Raw genomic sequence first — 25298 nt, forward strand, 5'->3', positions numbered from 1 at the left:
CTTGAGCTCGAGACACATTTTTAACAGAAAGACAGAAAGCCTGTGTTAGAAACTGGAGGAGTGAAGTTTGTACAGGAAGTGTTGAATTGAGTGTTTTGGGGCTTGACCCATACAGTTACCAAGAATCATCATATCTTGATCTCTGCTGCTTTGATTTTTAGATTTGTCAAGCCAGTCTGTCTGTTGATTGGTCACCCAGACTGATCTCTGCTGGATGGATTTCCATGAAATTCATTCATGGTCCCCAGAGGATGAATCATAATGACTTTGTTGATTGACTTTATATAACATTAACATTGATCCCCTCACCTTTCATCTACCGCCATCAAAATTAATTTTGTCCAACAGTTTGACTTATTCAAATACCTGCAAAATGACCTTCCATCAGCCTCAGCTGTACTTTGTGTTAGCATGCTAACACGCTAAACTAAAGATGGAACACGGTAAACATTATACCAGCTAAAGATCAACATGCTAGCCTTGTCATTGTGAGCATTAATATATTAATTTCCTTGTTAAACATATAGATTGTTGCTAGACAGTAAAACTGACATTAAAACTTATATCTAACTTCCTCTTTATCCAGGGTCTTCAGGGTCAATGTATGGGCTTCCTTGCATATATTGTCACCACAGAGAAAAATATTGCCCTGAGCACTTGGCTTGTGTGCTTGGATCTTTGATACAGCTTGGGAGCTGCATTTGCAATTTAGATAATCCAGGACGCCTGTTCACATCAGGTAGAAATGGTGTCAGAGATACAGATCCCTGTCCAGAGCAAGGATAGCCGCCACATACTGTACTTGTTAATCATGGGAGAGAGGAAGCAGGAGTTACAGCAATATACACACACACACACTCACATACAAAGAATAGGGGCACAAGTGAATGTGATCATCCTCCTCCCCACTTTAGATTTAATTCACACAGAACAAGATTAGAGGATCCAATCAGTGGTGACATTGAGCCGGGCACCCAGTGGAATGAGACACCAGGGAGGCCTAATCATCCCCGCTGCTCCGCTCTGCTGCGGCAAGCCAATCAAATCCCCTCCAGACGAAACAGATGGTCGATATCATCTTCTCCCTTTTCTAGGTGAGATTATCTCCTTGGCTTCAGAAGGTGGATGTTTACTGCGACGGTGGCCTTTCTGCCATCCGGCTTCAGGATGCTGATGCTGAGTTTCCCATGGTGTCAAGCTGCCTGGGACCCAAAATGTACGGGCAGGGATGGGGTCCATGATGTGAACATTACATCCTGTGCTGTAAGTATGACCTTCAAAACCCCATATACGGGAATTTTTCTATTAAATGACATGTTAATAAGCAAACAGCGACTCCATTCTAAAAATACCAAACTGCGATTTCTTCATTCTGCTCAGAGTGCAATTTCTCCCAACAAGAAGATTATTCCTTACGTCACAACACAATTTTCTCTCCTGTCCTGAGATTACAGAGGTGGCTTATGCTTGGTTTAAGCAGGTCTGTCATGAGGAAAACGATGCGGCAGGAGATGACATGTGACTTCTGATTAGAGACTCCTCAGAGGAAAGAGAGCGGGCAAAGGTTGACGTGATTTTCCTCCATGGGCAGTGATCAAAATCAAACAGGCGGGTTTGTCACAAAACATTGTTATTATCAGCCTTATCAGCTTAAAGGTTATCTTACGGCTCTGCAACAAGTAAAACAAGTGAATTACACAACGCTGACACATGTTCGTGCACTTCTGGAACAACGAACACTTACAGTATCTCTCCTGGCATGGTGCCAAACAGAGGGCCGTTTCTCCAGTGTGGTCTAATAATTAATGTGATGTACAAGAACCACAAGTGTAATGGAAGCCATCTCTACTCTAGTAGAGCGCTGAAAACAGGGCAAGTTTTCCATGTCCACCGAGAGGAACAGGTAACAGGAGAAGAGCCGCGCGCCACTTAAGGACGTCCTCGCACCAGAGAGATGGTTTCAGCGTTACACCTGTGGGCTCAGGTAATCAATGTTGTGCTCTGATCTCTTGACTTTCCTCGTCGCTTACAACAACAGACGAGCAGCACAGGGACCTGGTGATTAAAAGTCAAGCTGTTGATATCAAGACAGGAAGAATTATACAAGTGACAGTGAAAAAAAGGCCAGAAATGTAGTTGTGTGTCTGCATGTGATGCTCTGCCAATTTGACAGATTACTTTGAAAGGGAGACCCAGCATACAACGACAACATCATCCCTTTCCCAGAAGCCTGGATTATTTGTGTCATTTAAATATTGGCAGACTTGGAAATAATCTGGGCAAAAGTCAAACGCTTTGTCAAGTCTATTTCAGGAACAATACATCGTCCCATTCATGAGGAACAATAACTTTCCATCACTAATAAAATTTTAAAAAAGTGAATGGGGCATGTTGGGGGATATGGATAGTAATTACTCCCTGGTGGATCTTGTAAGGCCTCGGGAGCAGGACCGGCAGGCTGCCTTTGATCCTGCAAGTGAATCATATGATTGGAAAGAAAGATCTTCCACTTTTCCAGCGTGGAACGTAATCCTCAACATACTGTACACCTGCCCACGTCACTGCGACACTCTATAGTTCGCCTTAGGCACACTTATGCTGACGTCTGAATCTCACCTGGTCAATTCCTGGTCAAGTGTCCAAAAGCTTTAAAACTGAAACTTTCCTCCATCCTGCGTCTTGCCGTTGACCATTTGACCTGACTGCACTTTTTCAGCATGATATGATGCAAAGGTATGGCAAGAGTGGATGTATAAACAGACATAATCCTCAGCTTCATGATCAGATCAGGCTTCATCACATTCAGAGGGGCAGAAGAGGTTTATATATAAAATGAAGTCTCAGCGGTCTGGTGCTTTTTTCGTCCTGGTTGTTTTGCATTAACAGGCACAGACTTGCAGCGAGGCAGCCGTGATGAGAAGCATCTCTCTACACTCACTCTCACTGGGGACGAGCATGTTTCCATTAGACTAGCTGGGCTCTAAACACATCGTCTCTCCTACAGGAAAACAAGGGGGCACCGCTCTTCTCCTCCCGTCCCCTGCTGCCAGCTTCACTCCCCACCATGAGAAACCAGGAGCCGTGTGATGGCAACAAAGAAAACACTCATATGATGATGACCTCACTCTAGTGTCCACAGTAACAGGTGTAAAGAGGCTGAAGAAATACTGTTTAGACTTAATGTAATCTGTCCTGGGGAAGGATCCTTTCATTTGAATATGAAATTAACCAACTGCAGGCAATTAGAGCAGATCTATTACAGTATAATCTGAGGCTGAAACTGATTTCCAGAAATCTGAGCATCTTGGCCTCTGCAGAAATGGGGTGATCCACATTACTCTGGTTGTAGAAATTCAGAAACTCAGCTTGAGGTTCGAAGTGTCTCAGCTGATGACTTATTTATCAGTATGGAACAGAGACAAATACTATAGAGTCTCAGAGTTTCACATAGTCTTGTTTACCAAAAATTACTAACAAGTGAAACTAAGATAAGAAATTACATATCAACAGTCTGTGAGGCTCCTCAGGTCAATGCTAACACTTTGATGTTTTAGTTTCAGGTATAATGGTTGCCATCGCCATCGTTTTAGTTTTAGCATATTAGGATGCAGTTGAGACAGGTCATAATGCTAGTATGTTGATGTTCAACAAGTATATTGTTTACCATGGTCACCATCTTAGTTTAGCATGTTAGCATGCTAACATTTGCTTAGTAGTACGAACACAAAGTACAGCTGAGGCTGATGGTAATTTCAGGTTTGTGCAATGCGAGTATCTGGTCTTAAACCAAAGTATTGGACAAACTAAAATCTAGATGGCACTAGACCTAGTCTGGGCATCACAAGCCATTAAAATTCACACTGAGGGGGACATGTCTGTAACAAATTTCTATGCCAATCCATCCAATAGTTGTTGAGATATTTTAATCTGAACTAAACCAACAAACACTATTGTCCCTAAAGCCACTCCGCTAGCACAGCTAAAAAAAGTAAAAAGTTGTGTGTTGTTGTATCTACGTGCAGGTCACAGTCGTGCCGCAGGCTCTAAAAAACACTTGCACATTCATTTGTGTTCGACAATATTCTAGTAGTTGAGGTAGTAGTCTGAGCGGTGTGAGCTCATTTGCCGGGCTGCCTACCACAACAAAACTGGTAGATCAATAGATGCTTGTCAGTAATGCAGGAGGTCATCAATGGAAACACGGAAACACATTTATGTAATCAGGCAAATGGGAGATGTGAGGTCAAAAAAAAAATCCTTTTCTACTCCTTTAGGTCTGGCTGAAAACTAAACCATGGGAAATAAAATATGTGTGAATAAAATTCCAGCGCGTGGGCAACAAACGATGTGAACTTCCTGAGTAAACATTCATCGATGACAATATTTGACCAGATTTGGATGGCGAGGGCTCCGCCTTCAGCTGTGGTTTGACAGGAGACGGTGCCTTGCCTCGCTGCAGCTGTTCCACTCGTTGACAACGGCCCACGGACTTCTTCTCCAGCAGCGAGTGTGGAGATATTACATTTCACTTTCTTTGGCTGTCCCACGTTTTAAAATAGTCCAAATGTTCCGAATCATGCAGTAAACAACACACACCTTCCTTTTTCGGCCTGCAGTATCTTCTGAATGTTGAAACTGTAATCCTTCATAGCAGCAATTATTTTCAACTATTTCTATTTATGGTCTCTATTAATGTTTCACGCTGTATATGGTGGCTTATGTATGTGTGTTTCCCACAAGGAGTCATCACTTGATCACTTGACTAAACATATCTAAAGTCAGGAGGGTTGCTGTCTCTCACTCATCTGCTTTGGATCTCGGGAGTTGGTTCATTTACTGAAGTCATAAACTGGCACAATAAACCAAACAGAGGTGAAATATGATCGTACAAAGCCTGTCCATTCAACAGAGCTGCATCTGTATTCAGGAAACACAGAACGTCTCTCACTTTTGCAAGTTTGATTAAATATGCTGTCATCTGCTTTTTATGAGGAGCCCTGGTCACAAATATTTGCTTTAATATGGTGACATCCGCTTTTTCCACACACGCTCGTCATCAGACTGCACATGTGAAACAGCACGAGGGAAGACAGATCTCCTCTCAGGCTTTGCTTCGTCATTGTGATTTGTGATGGATGCTTGCCACCGGTGCCTCAGGCTTTAATTACGACACGGTTTAATCCGGGCTCTATCAAATTCTATCAAATCTGTCCAGGTATCACCTTCAACACCACGTCTACAGAGGGATTGTTTCAGCACAAACCAGCGAAGTTAAGCTGCTGCGTTGGATTGTAAAGGTGTAATACTAGAGTGCTGTATTTCCAGTGAGTTCAGACTACTTTGAACTCTGTTTACAAAAGGCAGTTAGAGTTTGGGGATATCAGTTTGGAGCACATCGACCTCTCAGGTTACCAAGGTTAAGAAATATCTCTCAAGCAGGTGCTAGTCACGATCCAAGATGCCCTTTACGGCTTCTGTTCAATGCTTAATCCAGTTTTGGCCTTAAATTTGATATGCAGCGCTGTGACCTCGTATGTGACGCCATGAAAGAGCTGTATCGTATCTGTGATCCTCGCTGCCAACTGGGTTAAGAAGTCTTCACAAAATACAGCAGTAGACATTCCCAAGCCACCGGCCCTTTTTTTTTTTTTAATCGCAAAGATCTCACCTAAACATAATTATGTAATTGCAGATCCCGCACGAGTCCCTCTGAGACATTTTCTTTTCTGCAGATTTATTCATGGACTCGCGTCTGCTTTGTCGCCCACTCCTTTGAATCCAGAGAGCACAGCACTGCCCTGAAGGCTTTCGATGGAAGGAGGGAAGTTTACGTCCAACATTGCAGAAGTACACTTTAGGTCTAGCGTTAGCACTATAGCACTAGCATTGTATGAAAACATACCCTCCAAATAATCACCTAAGATAGTGGGATACCGAATTGGTAAAACTGTATTATTTACAGTAAAATTTTACATCCATTTCAGCCAAATTTTGCATATCACATCCAGAGAATCTCATCCGCTATTGCAGTAATCACAAATTAGCAAGAAAGTAGTGAGATGGTGGTGCTATAGTAACTTCTAAACTTCTTGCAATAGAAGCAAAAAGACAAGTTAGGCAAACTAAATTTGGGGTGCAGTATGTGACATAGTAGGCCCAATCTCATGGCAACCATGGCAACCTCATTTGCAGAAGTTAAAGGATGGCTGCTGGAGGACCGTATGCTCTGAACAGACACATTTTCTCTTGTGTAGATTATACAATATGTGTGTTTGCGTGTATGTGTAGAGATCAGACACCCTCTAAATTCGACTGTGATGAGACTACTGAAGGCTACTCAACCTGTCATGTCTTTCCGAGTCCATGTCAACACTCACTGCCCCTCCCTCCGCCCCTCTCGGACCCAGACTCACGGTGCAATAGGAGCCCATCTGCAGTACAGCATGTTGCATAAGGTTGTGCTGTGTCAGCCCAGGGCCTAAGAAGATCTGGTTCCATAAAGGCTCTTTTACCCTCCTAAGAAAAGGGACCCCATTCTAACTTTTCACCACAGGCCACCCTGTGTCGTGCCTGAAGGAGAGAAACTTATACAACGCCATCTGCTGCTTGTAGGTCTGCCATCTAAGGACACAATGATGGCCACGTTTTTCTTGGCAAGGAGCGGAGAGAGAGGGGCAGGGGATACACATTTCACGGAGGGTTGATGAGGGATGATGTCCCCCACAACTCCCATTTGTCCATTTAAACATCACAATGCATAATCATTATAATTGGCACATTGCAGTCATCAGTAGGATGATTGTATGGAACATTTTGTGTGTGTGTGTGTGTGGCACTCTAATGAGTTGTTGGATGGTGTGCAAACACTGCCACTGGATTTCCATCTCCAGGACGTAGGCAGGTCAGGAGATCGTGAGATCTGGCATAAGATTAAGGACCTGATTCCCCAAATGGAGTGCACATACATACCATGTCTTGTCTGGCAGTCCTCTGTTTGCTGTCCCCCCGGAGGGACACACAGATGGACAGAGTTCCCAAACTTAACTGCACCGAGCAAAAAATAGGCACAAATTTAATCACTTGCTCTTGTTTGTTAGATCAGACCTGCCTGAGAATAATAATAGTACAGAGCCCTGGCTTGCTTTACTAGCTACTTAAATCATGGGAGCTGCTAGAAGTCAGAAGGAGCGCGATAACTAGCCACAGTATCACCTCTCTGTCTCTTGTGCACCTGTTAACGACCGGAAAAAGACTACTGGTGCTTCTGCAGTGCACTCCTGGTAATTATGATTGTCTGTTGGGATTTCACTTGTGAAAATTTAGATTTAGACATTAATCAATAAAAGTTTCAAGAATAGGGGGGTGTAAGGTGTCAAGAAAACTAGTTGTCATTGCTCCTCAACACGTTATGCCACTGCGTTCATTGTATTAAACTGGATTTGAACACAGATATAATGTGTTGATATTAAGCTTCACCCTTTTTAAGGGGTATAAAGTAGCATGAGACGGAAATAGGAAAGTAAAGTAAAAGTGCCTTAAATTTAAGTACTTCAGTGCAGTACTTGAGTAAGTATACTTGGTTACATTCCACAACTTTTCCAATGTCTTGCATTTATAACATTCATTTGTTATCATGTACAAAAACAAGCCACAAGTACCCAACCATTCACTGTCACCGCTGCCCTGCTGAGTTCCTAAAATGCCTATTTGCAGTTCAGAGTTGTTGTGCTTCACTTCTGCATCACAGTCCACATTGAATCAAGCTGGGACAGTAATTGAACTGGATGTTGCCTATTTTCCCTCTCACACGACGATCTTTTGAGCGGCCTTATGTAAGCCCTCATCAAAGGACCTTCTTTCCTAAAAAGAGTGTCTTCGGTTTGGCTGGCAAACCACTCTCTCTGCACAACACACTGCCACTGCCTGCAGTCTACTGGCATTGAGTTTTCCCATCCTGGCATGAAGTCATCGGTCTTTGACGGACACACTCGGAGCAGAGTAGTCTGCTCAAAGTGAGCTTTTGTTAACCTCTGTTGTTAACATTCACTGCAAAAAAAGCACTCAGAAAGAGCCATCAAAATGAGATTCTTCTTTCTATTCATCACACATCCTGAAGAATCACGACTTGCCAAGAAGTGTGCGTTCACTTCTGTGCACTTACATAAGGATGTTTACACAAACAGAAGCTGTGACATTACTGGCAACAGGCATATCAGACAGAAGCTAATTAATTGTAATAATTTGCTTTGAAAACTGGCAGACCTTTAACCCTTGTTAATCATAATTTGCAGGAAATTGTCTTGAACTGAATTGGAGGCGATGTGATTACTAGAGTTCAGGCTTATAACTGCAGAGGGTAAAAGGCCATGTATCCACCCAGCAAGCTGGGTTAAGTTACCGCTCTCAGGTGTACCATTTCCATCCCACTTTGATTACATTATACCTTCTTTACAGTATCACATGCGAGAGGATGACAACATGCACTTGCTGACAGGTGTGTGAGGAGAACAGTGAGTTAGTGAGTTGGGTAGAAACCCAAAGACTTGGCTGCCTTTTATCAGCTGGATTAGTCAGCTCCAGTATCTCCCGATCACAGCGTACGGTTGCAGGAATAAGAGTCTTAAGTGGAACTGTTAGTGACATGGAAGTAGGAATTAAGTGGGGAGCGGCCTGAAATGCAGTTTGACCATATATAGCAAGAAACATGTAGAAAGAGACCCATTAAAAAGACAAGCCTGGCGTTGCACAGTCAAAATGTCCCACAAAGTTGAGTTAAAACATTTTAGATATGAGCTTTCTTTTGCTTGAAACAAGCAATTCTGGCTGCCAGTGCAGTAAGTGATTTTCACTTGATACGCTTCATTGAAATAAGTCAGGATGTCCAGGTACAACAACTCTTTCAACAAGATCAAATTACTTACTCTAGCCGAGGCAGGGCCCATCAGTGGGTGCTCCACTTTAGTCCACATCACATCAACTATTGGATTGCCATGAAATGTTCATTCATGTTCCCCAGATGATATCTTCGAGTGATCCCTTGCCTTTTCCTCTAGTGTCACCTGAGGTTGATCTTTTATGGTTTTGACTGAAATGTTCATGGCCCCCAGAGGATGAATCTCAACGACTTTAGTGACCCTCTGACTTTTCCTCTGGCGCAATAAACAGAACTTTGGGTCTAGACACTGAGCAGCAGCATTTTGGTCTTTTCATGGCAGCCATATCCTTTAAACTTGGACCGTGCTGTAATCTCTGCACCGCCCACATGAACAGGAACTACTTTATCTAATTGCTAAACCTGCAGCAAAGGAAAGCTATAAAACAGACATACTGAACAATAAAGCCTTTATTTTTTTGTCTTTCCATAGTTCAAGTTTGTCAGTCCCACCCAATGAAAAGGTGGCAAATAGAGTGAAGGAGTAAGAGGTAGAGCAAGTGTTCCATTCTCATTGTGATCAGCGTAAAAACTCACGTTTACACACCAAGGGAATGGCCATCCAAAGAAGGCCGACTAAAAAAAGAAAAAAAAAACCCCGAAATAACTAAAAAAGAAACAAAAAAGAAAAAAAAGAGCAGCAGCTTCTTTGTGGTGTTGCTAGCTTTCCCTTATTATTCACAATCATAAATACTCCAAACTCACTGACTTTTGATAAAGGTTGCACTACAGTGTAAACCAGAGGGGCGATGAGTGCTAGCCACAAACAGAGGCATGGCAGTCGTCATCACTATTGTCACCATGATCACCACCACCACCACCACCACCACCGTCATCATCACAGTCTCTGAACACTTGGAGTGGGGAAACTTGCCACATGGCGAGGGCCTCTTGCTGCGTGTCCAAGGCGAAGGGGCTCTGCATAGTATGGTCAGACAGAAGAGATAACTGCTGCCCACCATGGACTGAAAAAAAAAAAAAAAAAAAAGGCTCTCGGTCCAGCACTCAAGGAGAGCACGACCTAGGGAAAAGAAAATGGGGCCGTCTCCGCGTGAAGGAGCAGAGAAACCTGAGCGGTGGAGCCCGACAGCACATCGGTCCAAAATAGGCGTATGATAGTCAGCTGGCCCTGTGAGTACAAGTGTTTGTGTATGTGTGTCACACTGCATTAAAACTATCTAATACCAACCACTCTACCACTCATCAGCACTGCCAGGTTAGGACAGTGCCATGTTACATTAAAAAAAAAAAGAAAAAAAGATAGTATTTACATCTTCAACACATAAATTATTTCCCTAACATACTGTCTGTGTAATGCATAATAAGGTCTCTGGGGGGAAAAGATAAACATAAGTGCCTCATATGAAAAAGACTATGCTGACTATGCTGACTTGAGAAAGGTAGACCAAAGGAGAAAAAAAATTTAGTTTAAATGCTGCCGAAATAAAATCAAAATGCAGGCCAGAATGAGTCCAAAAAACAAAAAGAGAAAAACACAATTAATGCAGTAATTCATAAGAACGATTTGCAACATGGCACACAGAAAGAGATAAAGCTTGATTAGGAACCCCCTCGGATACTTCCAGGTAGAAATAATGGCAGCACTGAAGCAGACTCGTTAACACCCAAGAAAGAAGAAGAGTACAGAGGGGTAACCGCATGAGGGGCCTCAGCTCGGATCAATATCGGTTCAGATGATACTGAACTCTTTACATTCCTGCCAAGAGATCTAGGAATGACTCCTCCCGTCCAGAATGTGACCTTTTGACATTTCTTGCGTGTTTTGTCTCAGCTCTATAGCCTCCCACAGCCCAGCCTGCGACAACTGCAGCCCCTGAACTGACCAATCGCCCTCAGGGCAGAACCAGGTTGAACTGTTCACCTGATGCTGATCTGACAAATAAGGCCCGAGTCCGGTAAAATTCACACTTGTCGACGATGTACAGTATCAAAACTCTGTATAATGAGAAAACATACAAACGCATATGCAAATATAGCTTTCAATACACAACAACATACACATTAACTGTTGTTTTTTTGCAGATGAAATTCAAAAGTATTCATACAATATGTGTCACAAAGAAATAATGGCTGGCTCTGTCCGTTCTGAAGAGAGAGATAAAAGGGGCAGTGGGGCAAAAACAAAAGAACAAGACAAAAACAGCAAATCCGGTTCAGTTCATATTTCGCCATGTTGAATAGTTGCGCACACACACAGGAAGCTTGGAGGAGTGAATTAAACCTCTCCAGTTGGTTTTTGACCGTACAAGTTCGTATTACCACCACTCTCCCACTCCAGTGCTGCTGGGCTGCTGTCAGTCTTTGGGTCACCCCCCTTGTTGTGTGAGGGTGCATGAGAGTCTGTCATTCCAGTGAGTTTAAAAAAAAAATTAATAATAATAATAAAGGTAGGCCATTGGTTCTTTTTTGCTGACAGGTCCCGCCTACCCTGACGGGGTGAAGCCCAGGAGGGAGCCCATCAGTCATCCAGGATGACCTTGACGAAACTGGCCACGTCTGTCTCTTTGGAGTCATGCAGGGTGAAAAACGGATCTTGCTGAATCAAAAGAAGGGAAAAAACAAAAAAATAAGAAATATGTTTTTGAATGACAAAGGTTTATTTAAAATGATGCTTGTGTTATTTACACACATCATAGTCTTGGTGGGGTAAGCCTGGCCTCTTGTGGACAAAAGCAAGAACCAGCAAACACTGAACATCACAGCAGAGATGTTGATAGTGGCAAAGTAGATAACGGAGCAGAACGCATAACATCTGTTGGTGGTTTTCTAGGTAAGAGAATAAAATAAAACTACTAACCATTAATTCTGTATAAGCTGGTCTCTCATTTGGCTTCTTTCTTAAGCTGTAAAGACAAAGAGATAAATGCAAGTGTGAGAAAACAGCAAATTTTTAATGTATTATAACTATGAAACCATATCTAAAAATAGCAAAGTGACGTAAACATCACGTAATGTTGGAGCTCCACAGATACTTGTGCCACTTCTTAGTAAACACAGGGCAAACACTGACCCCTGCTGGGCCTCGGGGCCTGAGGTGAACGTGGAGCATAACGTGGAGGAAAGTCTACACATTTGACTCACCACTGGGAGATGAAGTCTACAAACTCTGGGGAGAAACGGTCGGCGGGCAACTGTGGAGACGGCTCGTCCACAACCTGTTTGAGCTGCTGGAACGGGGTGCCCCATGAGTCGTAGGGGAATTTCAAAATGGCCAGCTCGATCTAGGAGACAGAGAAAAGACGATTTAACAGGGATCGTACATGTTGGAGCAAAATTTCAATGACGGCATGTCATGATTTTGGTCACGGTAGGAGTGTAATACTGACTATCTACTGCAACTCATACTATTTGGACAATTCAGAAATGACTTACTCTTCTGTAAAAATCTTCTTCTGCAATATGTTTGAATTTTGTACCACTGAACATTTTATGCTTATTTATATTTCATGAAACAATTTGTTTTCACAGCTTCAAAAGTGTCAAATTCTTCAAGTGACAGCAAATAGGGATAAATAAGACATGAGAGTAGCTCTGTTGTGTCCTCAAAGTAAAATAAACAGATATACATTGTGTCAATCTGTCAGCCTTGTTATATAATAACTGAGGACAGCATGGACTACTAATGATCTGGCATCAACATGGCACAGGTATCAAAATTGCAGATGGTCGCCATGACTAATTAACTGTAATGGGATCTCTTTTCTGTTTAGTAAATGTGGTAATTATCATAATAACCAAAGTGTGCCATCTGACAAAATATACTTTTGTTGGGGGGGGCAGGCTGACAGGGAGTCGTATATTACTGTATCATTATGAATGAAAACAACACAAGGAGCTGAGAGCCGATAGACTGGAAGAAGCTCAACTTTCACTGGTGGGAAATATTTCTTGGTTTTTATTCCTTGTAATGCACTTATTGACACCTTGTCAAGAAAATTTATATGTAAATAAGAGTTTATTATTATTATATCATAATAATAATAATAATAATAATAGTTATAATCAAATAGCGCAATGAAAAAAAGTGACTACATAAGACTAAGCTGATTATTAGCTATTTAGCCATCGTGAGAAGCAATAAAATGGATTTCCGCTGTGACTTCTTAATTTCCCTAAAAACGTTTAACAAACGGTATTTACTGCGCTCGGCAGCGTTGTTGAGCAGCTGTGAGAAGAACAAAGAGCCACTTTTTCAGATCCAACTGTACTCACCATCGTGATTCCAAGACTCCATATGTCTGACTTGACACTGTAGCCTTTCTGGTTGAGGTCCGGGTTGATCCTCTCAGGCTGAAATGGAAATTATCAGCAACAGATTAAGTACCATCACAATCTTAACAATTATTATAAACTAACTTTTAAAAAAATGTTTTTTCTAAACATAGAAAGAAAAAAGAAGGAGTTATAATAATAATAATAATAATAATAATAATAATGACTACAAACTGAGGTACTTCAATATCAGACATGAATTTTCTGTGAGACTACATTCCAGGCAAGATGCTGTGGATTTCTGGTTTTAATGAGGGACTCAAAGACCTCAGACATCGACACGGGCAATCCTTCAGTAAATCTCTGGAGAATCTTTTTCTAACCCCCCCCCCACTCACCGCCATGTAGGGCTTGCAGCCTGCATCCATTGTTTTGGCCACAGAGTCCACCAGGTGGCCACTGATGCCGAAGTCGCACATTTTCACTTGACCCTGAGTGTTGATCAGAACATTGGAGGGCTTCACATCTGGAGAGGGACATTGTTGGGAAAGTGATGAGAAAGAACATCCAATAATGAGGAAACATCGACAGGAAACTGAAAATGGTATCCACTGATCTTCTGATTACCTCTGTGTATCACCGACAGGTTACTGTGCAGATGCTCTAATGCCTTGACAATCTGTGGAGGGAAGAGAGAAAATTAAGGAAAAGGTTCAATTCTCCGAGAACTATTCTGATGATATCCCAGTGACCACAATGACTGTTTTAATCTGCTTATTGTTGGGTTTGGTGATGTAATTTTCCCTGGAGTCTCACATATTTTATGAAGCAACACATATCTAAGTAACTGGTGAACACAGCCTCAGCCCACAGAGGCATTTCCAAGTAGAAGAAAAAAAGATGGCAACCGATTTTGCAATGTGAAGCACCTTTGAAACAGACTACTTAATGGCAACCCTTGCAGGGATCCCAAAATGTTGAACTATTCCTTTAATGTACATGTAAACACACTTGATATCAGAATCAGAAATACTTTATTGATCCCTGGGGGGAAATTGTACTTAGTGACCCCGAGTGTAAAATATGAGACAGGACGTACTGCTACTGTGATCTTGCCCAGGATGTCCTCTGGGATGTCTTTGCCTTTCTCAATAACCTTCTTATAGAACTTGTCCAGAGATGTGTCCATCAGCTCCATACAGATCCAAACATCCCCCTGAAAGAAAAAAAAAAAGAAGGATGTCAACCGAAAATAAGAAACAAGAGTTCACACCAGTCAGAAATGCTATAGTTTATTGACCTCTCTGAAGAGGGCGCCATAGAAGGTGACGGTGAAGAAGCAGTCTACTGTCCTCATGGAGATGTCCAGGTCCATCAGAAGCCTCTTCTGCTCCAGAGTGTTGACTGTGGCACGAATCCTCTGGGGACACAAACGTCACAGATTGGGCTGCCAGTGATGAGATCTATCGGTGTCATCCGATAGATCTCATCCAAATGTTTACAAGTTGAGCTCATATGCTGAATACGTCTCTGAGTCAAGGTACTATTTTAAAAGCACGGTGCATTCACAGAGATGCCAAATCAGGTAACCCGAGTGGTAGCTTCCCAGCCTACCTTGACAGCCATGATAACGCCACTGGGCACATGTTTCATCTTGTCCACCACGCCGTACGCTCCCCTCCCGAGCTCTTCAATCTGCTCCAAGTCATCGGCCTTCACCACAAAGTTCTGGACAGAGGAGGCAGACGTTAAAATTAATGTACTTATTCAGCTCAGCGACAGAAAATAGAAAGGCATGTTTAAGAGGAACACGGAGCCAACTTTACCTGATCTCCAATTGTGACGCAAGCTTTAGAGTCAAGATCTCGAGGGGGCCTGCAGGGAAGAGTTTTAATCCATTTTAATGCCACAATGCAATCAGTAATGGAATATTCATACCCTAAGAGAAAGTGTGCATGTTTATCAGAGCAATTTATAAGATTAATTTGAAGCGAACGTTGGACTAAAACCAATTATAAATTCAAGTGATCCATGCAAGGACTCCCTCTCTCTGAAGCCATGTAACTCATGTAATTAACAGGCATTACCAGGCAGTGGAGCTCTAAACGGAGAGCAGAGGCTTAAAAAATGATGATTATCATCTAAATGTCAGTTAGTGTGTCTTTGGCCACTCCATCATAAGAAAACTGAGTATAGCCTGGTTTTGCAGTACTGTAGATGCTGATATGAATTTAGGAGAGTATTTAAAAATATATCAGCCAATGTTATATACATTTTTGATTGGGATCTCATAGGACATTTCACAAGTGAAAAAAATAAACTTGTCAGTGCTCTCTGGTGGACAAACTATGTATTAAAGAGATAGTTTCTAAAATGCAACAAACACATATGCAGCAATATATCTGCAATAAGCCAATTGGCCGTTTCAGCACCTTGGCTTTAATTTTGAGACCCTCTCTGTATGCTATGTCACTACTCCATTAAGGATACCCCAGTAAAAAAGGAGCCTCACGCTGCTGCTGCTGGTGTGGGCTGCGCAAACACTTCTTTGGCCAGCTTCAGCCCAGGGTTCTTCTTCTTCCCTTAGAGACAAGACATTAGGAAACCATTACCATCTCAGCTCCATGATAGATATACAGTGACGATCAATAAAGCTGGATTTAGCAGCAACCACAAGCTAGTATGATTATCAGTGTTTTGTGGCAAATGGACTTCTACAGACTCTTATGAGCCCATTTGCCACATTACTCTGAGTTTAGAGCAGAGGTTTGCCACAATTCTAATTCAGACCTTTAAGTGCGAACTGAATGGACTTTGCTTGTTTTCAGCCTATTGATAGGGGATTTTATTCTATTCTGGTAGTAAGGAGTGTTTTCAAGGTCTGACACAAACTATAGAAAATGATCTGTTATCTAAGTGGAGATTAGGTGTACTCAAAGCCAAGGCCCAACAATACAGAGAAGGTGGACTAAATGACTAATCAACATTGGTATGATGACGCAAATGGAGAAAAATCAAGCTTTCCTTCCTGTCATGATTTTTTACTGTAATCACTGCTATGAAATCAACTATCAATGGTTTTTTTCCGGTATTGTCTCCTTTTTTTTTTTCCTAATCTCATGTTCAAGGATCTTTTACATTTCTTTTATATATCTCAGTGTAGTGCGGTAAACCGTAAAGCTCTGGGACCTTTCTGTGTTAGCAGTCCATTCATAAACACAGTTTACCAGCAGCCTCTTGGACTTCCCACAAGGGGCTGCGAGCCCCTGCCAGAATGACACAGCTACCGGGCCTACGAGCAACAACACAAGAAAAACAACTCCTCTTTTCTCGACATGGACGCACTCGTATTCAGCATGTTCGCGCTTGTTGCAAGGCCGACAGGAAAAACAGAACACTTTTCTTGACCTTTTGTCTGTGTGTGTGCTAGGACTTGGCCACAATTTCGCCCACTGGGACATGATGAGAAACAGTTCAGACCTGGCTGCTTATTTCCTGTTCTTGTTCTGTTGCATGCAGGCTCGGGTCAGGCTGTGCATTTATTCCACCCCAGTTCAGAGAAACTGGTCTAATGCACGAGCACTTTCACTTTTTGGAACTTCACTTAAATAAAACGAGCAAAACTTGGCAACGGGTCGGTTTATTGGTATCATTATTACTGTGAGGTTGTATTTGCCATTGGGTGAGTCACACCACTCCAGTGTAGAGGAAGTACGATTGGGTAAACCCCTCCTTGCTATAGCAGATCAAGCTGGAAGGGGAAGTGAAGTTTTACCAAGACTTTACATTCTATGGCCTACCACTGAGACGTCAGACAGGTCCATTTTGTGCTGCAGCCCAAAAATAGGCCCACAGTGTCTGGACAGACTACGGCAGTCTCATGTGGTAGGGAGAGATTGAAGTGTGATTTACTCACACATGCTCAGTCAAAAATAGACTTTGCGTTTCCTCTGCGTGGGATAAAGTATGAGCACTCAAAGCCTTCATTTGACCTGACAAATAAGACAGCCTTTTGTCCGTGCAACAAAATGAGGGTAGCACACGAACATGGTGGTGCAGTACAAAAACATCTGACATGCCAAAGCTGCTTTTAAGTGGTTAGAGATTTCTAATAAATATACTTTATGCATGCAGTTTATAACACTGTACATTATAGTTTAAATTAAGTCTGACTTAGTGCCAAACAAATTTACTGTGAAGTATTATTGGACTTGAAATACTAGCCCCTCTCAGGTAGCAGTGTGTCCCTGTAGCCGGGACAGGGGTGGGATATGACTCACAGCCAGTCAGACTGGACACATCCGCTTAAAAGACAACAACTGTCAGGGACCCTTTGGGAAATATGATGTCACTTCACTCCGCTTGCTGCTCGCTGTCCCCGTTAAGAGCCAAGTGAGGCCAGCTTCGCAGTAGCGTTGTGCTGCAAGACCTGCCTGGTCCCCCAACTGAGCCCGATAGGACACAATAGTGCCATGACATCAGCCTCAGCTGCGCTCAAAGTACATCGAGCCTCACAGGAAAAATTCATGTACACAGAAACCATTTTCTCAGAAAGGATCTGAGTAAGTAAGAATTTCAAGGGAAGTGGGTGATGCAGAGTGGCAATCCCAGAGCTTCCTGTACTTGTAATTCATGCCATTGTCATTGGTATATCATTAAATTAACGATTTCTATCAATGTGTGCACTGAAAGCTTGATGGCACAATTTGCATTCTGCAGACATTTTTCCTCACATGGGAAGAGGTTTATTAACCTGAAGCACTTGTCGTGTTGAGCACTGATCATGGTGTCTTTACAAAATCAATATTTTTGCTGATGCTGTGTTAGGGTCCGTATCAGCAACTACAGATAGTAGCAGTGAACCCGAGTGCTTTTACAGGAAATGCAGCAATTCTTAGAAAACCAGCAAAAACCACAGTGGAAAATGTCCAGAGTGCAGTAATACATACGTAGTGTGAACAAGTATTTCTGGATTGTGCATGGGATCAAAGTGTCAATAGCTGTGTGGCGAGTCACCACCAGGAAGCTCCAGCCTCTGAGTGGGTCCATATACAGAAAAAGGATGACTCATGCACAGATAATCTTCCACACCACCCTATCGGTGCAGTTAGGGAGAACCCAATCTCCAAACATGCCTCAGCAATACCATGAACAGCACTTAGGCCCACTCCACCCTTGACCAAGGAAGACACAACTCCTTCAAGTGGCCAGAAAAAAAAAAAACACTTTCACAAAGACCTCTGGCCTGCTTTGGTGCACACAATTATTACAGCACAGAACCTGTTTGCAGCTATAGAGTGTCTGCTTGCAGCCAGTGATCTGTCAACAAAGAGAGGCTGCACTAGGTATTGGTGCTGCAAGTCAAAACATGCCATGGTAGGCCAAAGGCTGTGATTGCCTGAGCAGCACCCAGCCAATCTACACAGCCCTCTCAAAACAGTGTGTACTCCCGACCATGGTAACGCTAGTATGATTGTGTAACAGCACAAGCGGTGAACTTGAAATGTAAATTGACATCATCATCGTCATGCTCTGTGTGTGTGTGTGTGTGTGTGTGTGTGTGTATATGTGTGTGACGCAGAGGAAGGACCTTGATTTTTCCAAGGTGTGTGTTTTATTCAACAGTGTGGAGTCGGCTAATTACAGCACAGACTCACTGGCGGAAGCAGAGTGTGTGATAGCGCCCTGGTCCCTTAGCATCGCCGCTTTGTTTTAATAATAAAAAAGTGAAATTAAAAAAAAAATATATATAAACAATTTCATGGACACGGCGCTAAAAATATGTTTGCGCTAACACACTGGCCAATCCAAAAGCACCACAACACAATCGATCAGTCATGAGTCAGGAGGCCGAAAAATACAAACACCTGTGGTCCCAATGTGCTTTACCGAAAGGGAGCGCGGTGATTTCCAGCTGAGGGGCAACTTGGTGGATAATTACAGCTTGGCAAAAGTCCTTTATTGTCGGGAAAAATGGTGTTAGCTAACCACAACACGGGGACTTAAAGGAAGCGGCGCGAGTGTATCATTTAGCTGAGATACTAACAATACAAACTATCATTTAGCACACTATCAGTATGATGAATAGCCTCAGACACCAGGGTGTCTCGAGACTTCGCATCATGATAACTAGAGAGCAGGAAAGACATGCTGGCTAGCTTCTGTTTTTTACTCCTCTCATACATGCAGCTTTCCACCTGGCAAGGTTACGTTTCTCAAACGTAGCTAGCTACATTACCTCCACGCAAACTGCACCTCGATATTTAAAATATATGCACGGTTGTTCTTTTTTAAAAAAAGTAGGGAAAATACACTTACCTCCTTTAGACAGAGACATTTCCCCTTTGCTTTGATGAGGGGGAAGGGAAGCACAAAGACTTTTGCCTTTTTTTACTCCCTCCCTCCCTGCATCTAGCCTTACACCCGCTCAGGCTTGTGCAAAAACTAGCAGCGATTAAAACTGAACGGCTCGTCTTCGTGCAATCTGAGCGCTTCAATCACCAGCTCACTCGTTCAAAGATCGATCAGCAGATGAATGCACAACTTTAAATAAAGTCTGCGCGGGTTGTAGAGTTCGAGTTAGTTTGCTAACAAAACCTGCACTTTTTAGGGTGGCCAAAGTCTGACAGCTGAAGGTTCCAACGACGTAATGACGTACTTCCTGCCTCGTACTAAGCACCATGGGATGTGTAGTTTGTTTTGTGTGAGCGCCTTTTCTGCTAAAAAAAACCCAAAACGAGATTCTTTTCCAATAATTACTGTAATTAATTAAAAATATGAAACCACAGTAAGACCAAACATTCATTTTGCCACCAGAGACAGATTGTTTTACGTTATTGTCTTTTATTAATATTTTGTTTTGTTTCAGGATGAAAATCACATACTAGTGTAGCTAGATAAAATGCATGTGTAACAATAAATATGAAAAAAGCAAAATACCAAAGGGCTGCAATTGCAGTCACTGTCTTGCAAGTCAACTACAGTATACAAAGGAACACTGAAAATGGGATTGCATTTTAATTTACACATTTTGGTATGTAAACAACAAACAAGTATATAAGTGAATGTCACAGGATATAAGTGCCATGAACTAAAAATCTACATTTGACGGCTGAATAGTGAAATGCAAAAAATCAATAACATTTTATCTGAAAGCAAAACTTCTATAGTGCCTAAGCAAACAACATTAACCATCACACAGATTTAATAAATTCAAGGAACAAACTGCTATAAAATACCTGAACAAATACAGTACAGTTAAGTGTTTTTTTTTCTGCGTATGTATGAAATACTGAAAACCCCACCATCGTTATTGTGATAATTACTGCTGAGTCATTAAATTGTGAGTCATTTATTGTACCAAACGATCCCCTTGCTAAATAGTCGGAAGACAATAAAATGCACAAACTACTCAACAATGGAGATGTCACAGACCTGACGCATGAACATGTGCGATATGAGTTTATTTGTGATTGTGTGGATGACCGATGGTGAGGCCACACCAAATTCCTGCCTTTACTTCCTGGCAACAAGGAGTGTATGGTAGAGGGGTTTTATTACAATGTGCAGATACAGGGAGCTGTCAATTAGGTACTCTGATGCACGGCGCTGCAGGTCTGCATCCGCCAGGAAATCCCCGGCCTCCTCCGTGCTTTGGTGGAAGTTGTAGACGTGGCGAACCACCACTTTTCCTTGCTGTCTTGACATCACAATGACCGTCTTCTGGAAACTCACGCCGGCAAAGTCTGGACTAGAAGTGGCTGGTGTTACAATGATGCGAGGTCGACCTCCGTCTGTGCGTGTAGGCTGCATGGCACCCAGCTCAGTGTAGGTTGACCGGGCAATGAGTGGGAGCCAGCGAGGGGAGAACAGGGCGTTCCAGGTCACTCTCTTACTAGAGTCATGGCCGCTGGGCCCGAGCTGGGTCTGGAAGCTGTAACTGCGGTCATCACGGGTGGGGTTATTGATGACCCAAGGGGAACCCCAGGAGTTGGACAGGTAGTTACGGGGAGTGAAAATACTGCAGTTAACATCAAAGTACTTGGCCAGTTGGATAGGTGAGGCGGAGTGAAATTGGAAAGCTAGATAGAGTAGATCACGGATAGATTCGTAATATTTCTGCATGAGGAGGGACTGCTTCTGAAGACGGAAGAGGTGCTGAGGGGGGATCATGCCGTATCGAACAGCCTTCAGGGCAATTTCCACTGTCGCACTGACAGGCTGGTTCTGGCCAATCCAGGCCTCCAGGGCCTCGTAGAGCTCCAGCTCACTCTGCAGAATGAGGTCAGAGCGCTGGAGCAAGGAGAGGAGCAGGTCTTCACTGATGGAGCCCCATTCTCCGCTCTGCAGCACAGAAGACAGGTTCCAGGACAGGTACTGCAGGCAGCTGTCCCGCAGGGCCATGTCCCCAATTTGTAGTGCATAATTGTACCAGCCAACCACATGGCCTGTGGGGGAATCGCTAGACAGATGTTGGGTCATATATTGGGTCAGACCCTGTTGCAAACCCCACACATGGTACTTGCTGGCCAGCTTGTGCAGAGAAATGGCCTGATCTAGTCGCACTGAGATATCACCACAGTACAGATACCTGCAAGAGAAAAAAAATCCGGAATAGTCATCTGAAGACATTAAAAACATATTGTTAGAAGAAAACAATCTTCCAGTAAAATATACTATATTTTGAAGCTTGTTTTCTCTCCTGACATGAGTCACTGAATAAACCCACACTGTCAGATTTTTCGACTGTAAGCCTCAAACAGCAGATGTAATTTTAGAATATTTCACAAGATGGAGCATCTCACTTCTCCAAAGGAGAGAGGCAAAATGGTGAGTGAAGCTCTATAACTTTATACTTGTGCTTGTACTTATACAGCATCTACAAATAGCTCTTCAGTTTCTTGAATTTGATTGCACCTGATTAACTCAGAGCAAATGATCACAACCGGAGTCACCCTCACCTAACAAACTTGTCAAAGACAGCTGCACAGTCGGACGTCTCCCTCAAAACCACAGCGCTGTTATTGCGACTGAGCAGCAGTTCCTCGAACACGTCGCTCTGCATCGTGAGAACCAGGCTGTGGGCCTGGATCACCTTCACCTCGTCCGTGTTTATGGTCTGCACCCGGAGAGTGACATCGCTGCCGTTCCCCAAGGCCAGCAGGGTCTCCATGCGCTGCACCAGACTCATGGAGTGATTCAGCACCGTGGCCCCATTGTCCAACGCTGCCTCCTGCTTCAGGGCAGCTGTGAAGCAAATAGAGCAAGATGGTGGGTTAACAGAAACACAATCATCACTATTTAAATGCAGAAGACGTTTACTTGGAATTGCAATCAGCTTTTTTCAGATATCAGATTTCTTATTTTCTATTTTCGTCACCATAATTTGCATCAACCTGACTCTGCTTTCCAAGAGTTCACAGCAGAATTCATGTGCATTTGTTCTACAACTTAAATCAGATTTGACACAGCAAGAACTGGAAAAGCACTCCCCAACTCTTTCGGCTAAACCACAACTGATAATATGTGTCATGCATCCTTCTATTCTTCTGGTTTCAATTAATAGAGAAAGAGAGCAACAAGCCAGGTGGCTGACTCAGAAAACCCTCTGACACCAGGTGCTCAGAAAAGAATCTTGAGTTTGCGGTGCCATTGCAGATGGCTGCTTCTATGCGCTCTCTTGTGCGTAAGTACAAGTGGCACACATACTGGAGAATCACACATGAAAGACTCAGCATGACAAGCCACTGTTTCCATTCTGCTCTAGCCACAGCCATCAGCAGCCTTGTTGGCCTATTACTGGGGGTTTAATGAGACACAGGGGGAGCACACTTGGCTCCCTGGAATAACTCACAGTCTTTATATCTCTACCACAATCAAGCCCCCCCCCCCCCCACACACACACTTCAAAGTAACCTTTTTCCAATTAGCCAGCCAGCACCCTGAGCCAGCTGAGCATGATGGAGCATGGGGGGGTGTGTTTGTCAAATGATTCTGGCACAGTGTAGCCAATTGAAAAATCACCAAATTCATTAGAATTGGGGAAACAGTATATATCTGTTACATAATTAATTTTTTATCTGATTCTGAAACATCAGACAGAATTCAAAGCAGACAAAAAAAGTTATGAATAAAGAATGTTTCTGTGTCTCTTCCTCTTAAGCCGAGAGGAGCTAAAACCATTAAATAAAACATTTTATACACAGTCCCTAAATATAAGATTAGACGAGTGTGGGCTCTGGAGGAATTTCAAGTCAAACCTAATCTGTCAGCACAGGAATTTGGCCTTCAATAGCTTTCGGTCAAAATGAGTAAGATCTTCTTTAAGGAGTAAAAAAAAGCTTTCCCCCGGCGCTTGTACTGTACTGTATCATTGAGCCGGCACAAAGCCAGGCAGCAAATGGACCTGCCTGTCTTTCTCTGCACCCAGCAGACAGATAGATGAGGACAGGATGAGTAGAATAGATAAATACCCATCCCCTGCCCTGAGGCTGTGCACGAGCCACACATTCATGCTGTGCCCTACTACCCACTGACAGTATGGGGGAAGCTGGACTGAAATAGAACAATACAGCTTCTCTTACAATGCAGGATATCAAAAAAAAAAAGAAAAAGAGAGATGTAAAAGTGATATGACTCTTTAGAACCAAACAATTCAAACTGTTGATGCCATTTGTTATCTTACCTCCTCTGACTGTGACAGAGTGGAAGTGGATGAAGAGGAGCAGGGTGCCCACATAGACCCAGACAGGGATCCCTTGTTCACATGAGCGTACCATATCTTCTCAGTTATTCCCTGCCTCTCTTCCTTTGTCCTTTCCCCCTCTCTTCCTCACTCTGTGCCACTCTTCTCCTCACTCTTCTTCTTCTTCCTCTTCTTCTTCTTCTTGCTGCTGTGCCTTTTGTCGTGTGCGTGCAGAAAGGTGTGTTGCCCCGCGTGTGCCGCCCGGCTCCCTGTCCCGCACTCTTTATGTAGGATGCTGGCCTTTCCCTGGCGCATCTCGCAACCCCACGGACTCCATTGATTGGTGGAATCTGGCAGGGGCGTTGCTATAGCGACAGCTTTGATTTTGAATTTCTCCCTTTTGGATGTTACATGGCATTGATTAGTGGCACTGGGCCAGCCAAGGACTCTGCTTAATGGTTTTTGTTTTTTTTTTAGTTTAAAAGTCAGGGGGGGTTAGGCACTATTAACAATCAATATTAACACAGTTTCATGTTTTAATGGCATTCTGAATACAGAAAATCTCTGGTCTGCAACATTTTGTTTATGATATCTAAGTTAAGTACAATCACTGCCATATAATTAGTCAATTAATTACAGGTTGCCAAAAGTAATTGTGGTTCTAATATGTGTGACCAGCTGCAGTCAATCAAATTTCATAATCCATTTTGTAAGACAGTTTTTTCATCTGAGAGCAATTATTCCTCTGATGGCATGTTAATCTCACTAATGGGAAGATGATTTCATTGGTGCTGGGTCCGCTCATTCATTGAAGGCAAGCTCTCTTTATCAAATTCAACTGAAAGGATTACATTACTGATATTGATATAAATGTATTTTTTAGTTATTCAAGTAAAATAAGCTTTTGTAAATGTCACTGTGTACGATCAAGTACATGTCCGACTACTTTCAGGTGCAGCCGCTGCATCCCAAACCTTACAGAGGTCAGAGGGTTTAACAGATGTGTGATACAAAAGCTCCTATCTATCCAGCTGGATATGGAATTAATGGTCTGACACTTGCAGGGAACATACCATGATAATCGATATGAAACGCTATAACGACTCGATGTGTGCTCAACGGCTACATGACATGTGAGAATCACACATCCTAGAATAACATACAGGAGCTGGCATACAACAGAAGTAAGTTTCAATGTGAAACGGTTGCATGGCGCTTCTGGTCATGACCTCGGGGCTCAAAGAGATGTTTACAGTGCCGTTTATATGCGCTTCTATTTATCCCTCAGTTAGCATTGATCCGTCAGTTAGAGATGGGTCAGTCAATATTGAGGTCCCTGTTAAAATCTTCTCAACAAATATATATTTTTTAAATCATTGCATCTGACTAGGCCATTAGTCCAATCACAATATTAAAACTAACATGCTGCAGTGTGACAAACTTGTTTAA

The 25298-nt window shown here is 42.8% G+C and overlaps 2 protein-coding genes across 3 annotated transcripts; both read right to left on the reverse strand.

Annotated features, from left to right (window-relative positions):
* Positions 1-10934: 10934 nt before the first annotated feature.
* LOC139299794 (dual specificity mitogen-activated protein kinase kinase 6-like) lies at positions 10935-19502 on the reverse strand. The gene is made up of 12 exons (XM_070922698.1): positions 19484-19502; positions 15678-15747; positions 14992-15040; positions 14780-14893; positions 14466-14585; positions 14265-14381; positions 13793-13844; positions 13564-13691; positions 13166-13243; positions 12035-12174; positions 11751-11796; positions 10935-11489 (listed from the first exon to the last, which is right to left on the reverse strand). Exons 1-12 carry the CDS (start codon positions 19500-19502, stop codon positions 11412-11414), a joined length of 1011 nt encoding a protein of 336 aa, XP_070778799.1. The 3' UTR covers positions 10935-11411.
* Positions 19503-20680: 1178 nt separating this feature from the next.
* btbd17b (BTB (POZ) domain containing 17b) lies at positions 20681-23952 on the reverse strand. Of its 2 annotated transcripts, none has more exons than XM_070923836.1 (3): positions 23850-23952; positions 22126-22411; positions 20681-21755 (listed from the first exon to the last, which is right to left on the reverse strand). In XM_070923836.1, the coding sequence occupies exons 1-3, from the start codon at positions 23941-23943 to the stop codon at positions 20681-20683; spliced, it is 1455 nt and encodes a 484-aa protein (XP_070779937.1). In that variant the 5' UTR covers positions 23944-23952. The 2 variants fall into 2 exon arrangements, with proteins under 2 accessions (XP_070779937.1, XP_070779936.1); XM_070923835.1 differs by having other exon boundaries at positions 22126-22428; positions 23885-23943.
* Between the last annotated feature and the right edge of the window lie 1346 nt (positions 23953-25298).

The sequence above is a fragment of the Enoplosus armatus genome, chromosome 17 (genome assembly GCF_043641665.1).
Source record: "Enoplosus armatus isolate fEnoArm2 chromosome 17, fEnoArm2.hap1, whole genome shotgun sequence".
Classification (NCBI taxonomy): Eukaryota; Metazoa; Chordata; class Actinopteri; order Centrarchiformes; family Enoplosidae; genus Enoplosus; species Enoplosus armatus.